This window comes from Morone saxatilis, unplaced genomic scaffold, assembly GCF_004916995.1.
Source record: "Morone saxatilis isolate NCDOM2014 unplaced genomic scaffold, NCSU_SB_2.0 Contig21, whole genome shotgun sequence".
NCBI classification, from domain to species: domain Eukaryota; kingdom Metazoa; phylum Chordata; class Actinopteri; family Moronidae; genus Morone; species Morone saxatilis.
In genome coordinates, this window is record NW_023339774.1 from 2,566,220 (window position 1) to 2,575,175 (window position 8,956).

The 8,956-nt window shown below is 40.5% G+C and overlaps 1 protein-coding gene across 1 annotated transcript in view; it reads right to left on the reverse strand.

The window, feature by feature from the left end:
* ccni (cyclin I) overlaps positions 1-6,997 on the reverse strand; it is a 14,419-nt gene extending 7,422 nt beyond the window's left edge. The window contains exons 1-2 of the mRNA XM_035667712.1: positions 6,728-6,997; positions 4,888-5,047 (exon numbers count right to left, since the gene is read on the reverse strand). Coding sequence (XP_035523605.1) covers positions 4,888-5,001 — 114 coding nt within the window. The 5' untranslated portion in view covers positions 5,002-5,047; positions 6,728-6,997. The remainder of the gene's footprint in view (positions 1-4,887; positions 5,048-6,727) is intronic.
* Positions 6,998-8,956: the final 1,959 nt, after the last annotated feature.

Here is an 8,956-nt window from a genome sequence, read left to right on the forward strand (position 1 = left end):
AACTCAGTGGCTACTGTTGCATCCACTTTGGCCACAGGTATAGGAGGGTCGTTCTCCTTAAGAGCCTGAGCGATTTTCTCATACTCCGGGGCAAACTGTTTGCAGTGGCCACACCTAAAAAGGAAAAACAAAAAAATATATATATATAATCTATTACAAAGGTATGTAACACCAAACAACAATTGTTAGCATTAGCACTCATGTTGCAAGCTTAATGACTGCTGCTCACACAGATAGTAAAGACTTCTGCCATCACTGCCAATACAACTGAGGTGAGTGGGAATTTAAACTGTGGTGCCTAAAGCACTAACAACTGACATAAACTCTACAGCAGCAGTCTGTGTAGAAACACTGCCCCTCAGTTACTCAGGATAATCCCCACACACCACTGCCAACAGATCTCAGTACAGCACACTGGTATGAATAGGTCAGCTGTGGCTTGAATACATGTTCATTTGTGGGTCAAAGTGGTTTAGGATTGCTGATAGTAGCTGCTCTTAACACCAAATTATAACACCTAATTACAAGATGCTTTCACTATTCTACCAACCAGCTATAGCTTTACAAAACCACATGTAGTAGAAATATGATAGTTGTCAGAGTTTATGCTGAGGCAGAAAAACCTTTAAGTACTGGTAAAAGTGACCAGTATTTGGCTGCTCATGATGGGGTCAATGTCGGCCATACAGCAACACCATGTTGAACCTAGGCTAAAGGTACTACTCTTTTTTTCTTTTGTTCCTTTCTCATAAACATACAAATTATATAATTTGAAAGGAATCTTTGTAATTCAATAGAAATTTTTGTATGTGTAGTCAGAAATTTCCTGAAAAGGATGCCTAGAATTGAATAATTCCTAGCTTTTTCCTGATTTGTCTCAGGCCTGAAATTCCTGGTTCAGTGAGTGGAATGTGTAACGCTGGACTGGCAGCAGGGGTTGAAGCTCAGAGGGCAACAGGCCCTGTTGGCCAACTGATCTGCAACTTGACACCGTACAACCTCTCAGCTCTTAGCTGTCCAACCTAAAAAAAACGGCCTACTGCCAGCATGTTTCCACTGTTGGGCATAAAAGACAAAGTCTGTCAAGGTGACATCCATTTTTTACTGCTTGTCCAGAGCGCAGTGGCAGCTGCGAGGTAGTCCACACATTATTCCTCCTGAGCCACTTCTGTCAGCTCTTTCTCAGGGATCCTGAAGGGACATGCAGTCCTTGTGTGTTTTACAAGTTCAGGACAACTGGAGCATACCCAACATTTGGCTCTTGTCTTCGACCTCCACTAGCACTGAAGAGGTGTATCAACTGGCTACATCAAAATCCAGTTTCAAGGACATCTCTCCCTGGTGCCGTGTCACTGCAGAGCTTCCTCAGTGCCCTCATCCAGAAAGACGGGCAAAGCTTCTTCTTCCACAGTGGTTACTGCTGGTCAGGTTCAGAAGTTCCAGCCTAGGAAACATTCTGCCTCCTGAGTCAGCTGAGGGTTTGCAAGAAATAGGTTTGTATGACAAGGTTTCTCAGGGGGAAAAAGGTGTTTTCCTGTGTTCTAGACTATCAGAATTACTGCCATCGATCTGGCCTTTCAAAAGCCCTTGGACTTGTTGCTCGCCGTTAAACAAGGTCGTACACAGAGCAAGGCTCTCTCCTAAAATGAGCTACTTCCCAGCAGCCATTTTTTTACCCTAGGAGAGCGAAGTGATAACCCACACTACTCTGGCCTACCCTGATATTCTTACCCTAACCGATCTCAGTCCTCATGCCTAAACCCAACCAAACCAAACCAACGAAGGCAACGAGTCAGACGGGTCATGTGCGCTGCAACTGGCAAATACTGTTTTAAAGTAGCGAATGCCAGCTCAGCTTTCTAACTCTCACTTGCAAGAGTGTATTTTACCCAGCAACACTGCTACTGTATACAGTATGTGTCTCTGAGGTGGCCGACTGCCTCGCTAGTTTAAATGCTTCTAACTCGGCTGAAGCCACTGTTATCTGTCATATCTGTCTCAGTGACGTCATTTACTGCCTTTTATTGGTCTCTTCGTTATCAACATCAAGTATAAATATTCAGGTCCAGGGCCTAGACAAAGAGGTGTTTGTTATATATAAAGTTGGACTTATTTGTATTAACTCAATATCATAGCTGTTTAATGTCTTGGTCTTTGTTTAGGTTATTCCTGTGTTCACACAGATTAGCCCTCTGCTAATTTCATTTAACCTAAGGTCATGCTGAGGAAAACATTTTCTGTTTGGTCATTGTTTTACATATCCACACCCAGTGAATTTATTAACACTGGAAAATGACAAAAGTAGTGCCTGGATGGAGAACAAAGGTTTTCCCTGATTAGCCAACCTGGATCCAAAACCAGACAACAACAGATCAACAGGAGGTCCACTGTATTGCAGATTTAACTAGCAGAGACATGAACGTGCTGCAGTGACTCAGCAGCAGCAAATCTGGATTAACAGTCAGAGATTACCCCACTGCTAATTCCATTTCATCTGGACAGCACACGTTCAGATCAGCTGTGAATAAACAAAGTACAGGCAGCTGCCATAGTGTCACAAGGGAAAAATAAAGATCCCACACACGCATGAGCGAAGAAAAGAAAGTAAACTTATTCAAGCACAAACCACCATCGTCAATATGTAACTCATTTCTTGGTCACACATCAGCCTTGTGATGATGAACTTTCACAGCTTATACATTCAGCAAATATTACCTTTAGTTTCTAGATATTCTATGTACATTGCCCTTTTTCCATTAGTGTAGCACTGCAGGTTTCTCATATCCAGATTAGTGACGAGGTTGCAATCACTACTACACAGGATGTTGAGGGCAAGCAGAATAGGTTCTACAGTACCGATGTAGGGTAGATAACGCAGGATAAAAACATGGAGGACAACTTCCTTATTGTCAGCCACTGTAGACGTGCCATTTATTGGAAGATAGTGGATAAAACTATTTCTTCTGCGGGGTTTCTGCACATTTCAACAGGTCAAATTTATGGCTTTTTAAGACCATTATGAATGCACTGACATGTACTGTACAGTAAGAACAATATGAAGGAATCTGTATTGATTCCATGTGAGTTTTGTTTTGGAGTTGTTACAGCGTGATCAATAGAACCTTTCCCAAAAACACATTTAAAAGTGAGGCTAAAAAAATCTAACTTTATACAAGTAATGTTATCTTCATTAATCTAATACATTTTAAGATCTGTCAAACTCACATTTAAGACATTTTAAGGTCTAGAATTCTAATTATTGGATTTCAGACTTTTTATGACTATATTTGTTCCACGACAAAAAATAAAATAAAATGCTCTGCATGGCAGTCCAGTTCTTCAACACCCAATTGGGGAAATCTTTTCTTTAGGAACCTAGCTATGTGCACAGGGGCATTGTCATGTTGAAACAGGAAAGGGACAAACAACGTTGGGAGGACAACTATTGTCTCAAATATAATGGATGCTATATCATTTACATTACCCTTCGCTGGAATGAAGGAACCTAGACCAATCCATGTAAAACAGACCCAGATCAAATACCTACCTATCATACATGTAAACATGAACCACAAAAACAAGAGATCAAATCTATGTGACGTGTTGTGACTACTGCAGTGCCTCTCAGGTGCATTTGGACACCAGTATCAGCACTCAGCAGACAATGGACTCTATTTCTTATTTGTTTACCACTGGAGAACGTGGGAGGTAAGGGTGAAACAATGAAACCAGGGAGAACAACACCTGCGCCAGCAGGCAAAAAGAAATCCTGTGATGACTGCCATTCTGTAAAATATGTGACTGTGGAAACAAAATACCACGTCACAGTTACACAGATAACTAGATTTGACATTTTTATTTATTTTTACTAATAATAATGAATAATGTCTTTAATTTAGGTCATTTAAAACTATGTGCCACATTATAGGCCTATCGCAGTAAGTGTGGTGAATAAGATTGTCATCAAACATTTTAGCCAACGTGATGCAAATTAAACAGCAGGGTTTTCCTTACCATTACTATATTATCTGTTAAGGAATGAATGACTGACCAATAGCACTGAAAATGTAACTTAGACTAAAATCTTGAGAGGACAAAACAATGGGATTAAAATAAGATGATTCAAATTAAACAGGAAGGTATGAAATCATTTCACAGGTATGACGAGAGGACGCGCCCGTAAACCGGGTGAGACCAGCTGAGGGTGTGATGACTCTAACCAATATGTGACAGCGTTTCAGAATGTGTCTTGAGACACGCAAACTGGGCGAGTCCAGCTGAGTGTGGTGCTGTAATGAAACTAAACGTTTGTGTAAGAGGAGCCTTTGTTCAGTGACTCACTGTGTTTCTGGTACATCACTGCTTTATGATGACATGTTATCTAGTGCTGTGTCTTGGATGCACCAGAGCTGGGAACAGAATACTAACTTAATCCATCTCGATGAATGTATTCAGAGTTACATCTGCCAGTCTGGTGGAACTGTGTCACCCGTTTCCACACACAAATCAATGTGTGTCATCTATGTTCTCAAATTTCTATCAATTCCAAATACAAGGCAAACAGACATTTGCTGCTGAAATGATTTGTTGTTGACCCTAGCAGTTCCACTGTTAATGATGCTTTCAGTTTCAATATACTGTTGCTCAAACATTTATGATCACTAATACCTTTTGTGGTGTCGGACTGTTTGAATACCTGTGTCAGGTATTTGCTGTTAAAGTTATCATCTTGGGAAAAATATGACTATGTATGGATGCATCTATTCAAAGGAAGAATCAGTGTCCCAAACTGACGCACCAGAATCATTTTCTCTCAGTGTCAAGATGTATTTTTAGCCATGAAATGTTTTAGTTATTGAATGGCGGCACCCAGAGGTGAATCCTCACCTGAGAGGAGGGCTTCTTTGGCACGTAGATCCTCCACATCTTGGCTTCCCTAGAGGCTGCCTTTTCCAGGAGAAAAGACAGCCTCTGGCGTCCCCAGGGTTCCAAGAACTTCATTCTTTCCTCCCCTGGTTGAGCCTACCTCCCCACTGGATACAGCTACCTGCACAGGGACACATCACAATGTCACATACTGTAATTACACTTCACACAAACAATGCTGTTGACATAACTTTATGACACAAGTTTCACTTCAATATTCCCACAGTTCTTCTGCTAATACAACAGTGGGGGTTGAGCAGACTGAGGTGTGAGTGACAGTATAATGTTATTATGGGCCCCTCATCAAAGGTTGCATATGTTTACAAACTGTGCCCAGTTGTTCACCAGTAGCTTTTCCATCAGACCCACTTTGTTTTATACTTTTAGAAGCTGAGGGAAGTAAACAGAAATTCACAATCAAAAAACTCAAACAGAAAGGTTTTGATGGGCAATATGACAATATACTGTAAACCTACCAGAGACTGTGTTTACATTGTGGTTAGTCTCCCTTTAATATCTCTGGGTGTATTGTGGATAGTGATAAACTGATGAATCAGTCTGCTATTAACTGGCTCTATTATCTGTTTATCTTTAAGATAAACGATATGAGCTGATGTCTGTGCTGAGGCCAGTAAACAAAACACATGTTCAGACAGATCTGCTGGCAGCACTGGCAGCGGGGCTGCTGTGGAACCATGTTAGTGAGTTGGGGAGGCTGGTGAAAAAGCTGCTTTCAAGCCCTGTGCTATAACTCTGCTGTAAACATATGAATTATAGATTATAGTTATTATTATACAAGCCTTTTCTTTGTTTTGATATCTGCATGATATACCAGCCACCGGAAGCCATGCTCTCTAAATATCGGTATTAGCCATTACAAAACCCATATAGGTCGACCTGGAATTGTAGATAATGTTGAATTTGAATGAGCTTTTTGCACCAATGGGAAGTTCTTTGATCTGCCAGGTATTTCATTTGGGCTAACCAAAGCCAGACATCCCTGTTGGGTCTCAGCAGAAAATTGATTATATAACAATATATATATGGATAGTGGGATATAAAATGACATGCTTTGGGATATAGGAAGTAAGTAATTATCCTCCATCCAGACGCATGAAAATAATACAAAGAAATCATTTGTGTTGGGTAAATTGGGTAAATACATGTTTCCTCTATCCTGTTAATAACGGAACTGTGCATGCTGATGTTTGTGCTAAAGGTTGCATCAGTCCACTGTTCTGGTTCTAGCTGAGCCCAGTCCGACTGTGCTAACGTTACCTGTTTCTTTTAAGAAACAACAAGAACAACCTTTGTTTTTGCTATTGCATATTCAGCATAAAGTTACATAATATCCAGCTACGGTTAGCTTTGAATCAAGCTCACTGCAATCAATTCAGTCACCGTCTAAACAGTGAAATCCAACATCTTCTTATTTCATTGGGAACTACCTTTAACCTCCTCCCAAAGGTCCCATTGTGCTGGAAACCACCGGGACTCCCACCGAAGGTTTATTACAAAGCGTTTCCTTTCATTATTACCCGGAGTGCGGCTATTGTTTGGAGCTAATTTGACAGCCTGGCGTCGCTAGCAACTAACGTTAGCTAGTCGACGCGACGTCGAGCACACACCAGTATGTTTATTTTTCCAACTTAAAACTTGAAAACGTTCGTCTTCACCCTCGCTTTGTGTCATATAAAAGCAGTTCGGGTGCGTTTACGGCAACGACTGCGCCAACTTACAAAGTAGGGACATTTAAATGGCTGACTCACATCCAGCAAGTAGCCGTAGCCCGGAGCCTTACCTCCCCTGCGAAGCGGAGAAAACCACAGTTGGATTTCATCCGGTCCACTCAATTCCAGGATAAGTAAAGGGGTGAAATCGGGGACCCGTTGTTGAGTTTAGTCGTCCATCCCGGCGTCCATGGTGCTAAGTGTAGGGGAAAAGGGGTTGTTATAAAAAAATATATAAAAATAAATGAACGGAATATAGACAGGCGTCTACTTCCGAGGAGGGGACTGGGGGAGAGACTGGAAGCAGGCTCCGCCCACCTCCAGGCCGGACCAGAACAGTATGTAGTCCGTGGTTGGGCCAATGTCTTCGTTTTTATCTCCTCTAACATCACACATGAGATTTACCCAGGTACAACAACGGCTGTTTAGTTCCCACTTCCCCAGTTGACTCAATTAAAGTTTAAGCAGCATTATTGGCTTAAATAAAGATTAAAAAAAAAAGACAATTAAAGCCAACAATAAACAGAGCCACCACCAGCTATCCATTTCCCTCCATGTACTGTAGCTTCAATTCCAGCTCCTTTGCTTACATTATTGTGCCACTGACGTGTAGCTCAGTGTTGCATTGTGTTACAGGTAGAAGGGGCATTCAGAGGCTGGGGGATGACTGAGGATGCAGTGATGTGGGCAGCAGAGAAACCTCAGGATGAAGCCAACTGTTCTGTACCTGGGGCTGTGTTACAGAAACTTTCAAACTTAACTGTTTGATAACCATGGTAATAAGAGTTAAGATCTGATATAGGAAAAAAGCCATGACGGATAAACAGTTCCTACGTCTTCTATCTATCTTATCTGTCTTTATTTTATGTTTATGCTGCAGTATGTTTTAATTAAAAAAACAAAGTTGTTTAGGCCGGTGAGATGAGAACACAAGTTTATAGATGATGTTGGATTGAGTATTATGATTTCCTAACCTGATTTAAGATATGATGAAGAAAGATATGATTCCTAAAGTTAGTCAGGATCTTAGACTCTTCCTGTCTGAACTGAATTCTCGCAAGTTTCTGTAATACAACCCCAGAACTATTCACACAGTCCAAAAAAATAACAAAATGTCCAGAGCCTTTAAATACAGGCAGTAATAAAAGCATTCATTGCTGATTTGTGTTTGGATGCACATGAAGAGTACTAGCCATTTCTTTATTGTGACTACAACCTGTAAATGTATGTCAGAATTAAACATTTTTAAGGAAATCTTGTTGCACATTAGAGTGGAGGGGTGAAGAGCATAGGGTCACATCCACAGACTCGGCTGTCTGGGCCTAAAAAATTCACAAACAAAAACACAGAATATTCAGTATTATAAGGTTGCAATAAAGAAATAAAAGTAAATGATTTTTTTTTAAGAGGGAAAAACTGTGACTGAAGAGTTAATACTGAAGACAGCACTGGCAGTGTTGTGGTAAACAGGAAGTGATGATGTGCAATTTGTAACATCAGTTTAAAATAAACTGAAGTGGGGTTACTCTCTTTTTACGAGCATATCCCATCACAGTTGCAGATGGCAGAGCTTCAGATTCCTTTAATATGAATTCTAGTTTTGCGATTTAAAACAAATTTCCTTGCTTATATCATTTAGAACCTCCCAATTACTAGCATTGGCTAGTTCCCTGGACACTACGGTAAGATCTAGAGCTGACTCTACTCCATTGCTAAAATCAACCCTGGTGCCTTTCCCATTGATTCTTCTACATTGATTATACTTGCTAATAATACCCAAATCTCAGGAACTACTATCAGTATTGTGCTTAATAGATACCCGCCCATAAGATAACAAAGGTTGCCCATCCCCCTCCCGACCACCATCTTTGTCTTGTCTAATGTCCAGTCCAAGTTAAATTTGTCCACTATCAAGGTGTTATCTGTTACTGCTTCATGGGACTCAGATTATGCTCCTGTGGTAATCTAGGTGAATGGACAATCCTGCCTCAGTTTACATGAGAATATATAGGTACTTTCAATGGGACTTATTATGAGTTTAAAATGAGCCTGATAAGCTTCATGACATTTTCTGTGATATAATTTTGACATTAATAAAGAGTTTAAAATGTATTCTTCTATTTTTCTTATATATTTTTCTTTTCTTTGCTAACATAATATGCAGCATGCAAAATGTGACAAGAGTTAGGCAAATCTTTATATATAAAACCTTTCAATACAGTAAACTCAACCCCGCTTTACATCAAAAATGCGTTTGCAAACCCACCCACGCAAATTTATTCAATTTCCTTGCGGGAGTC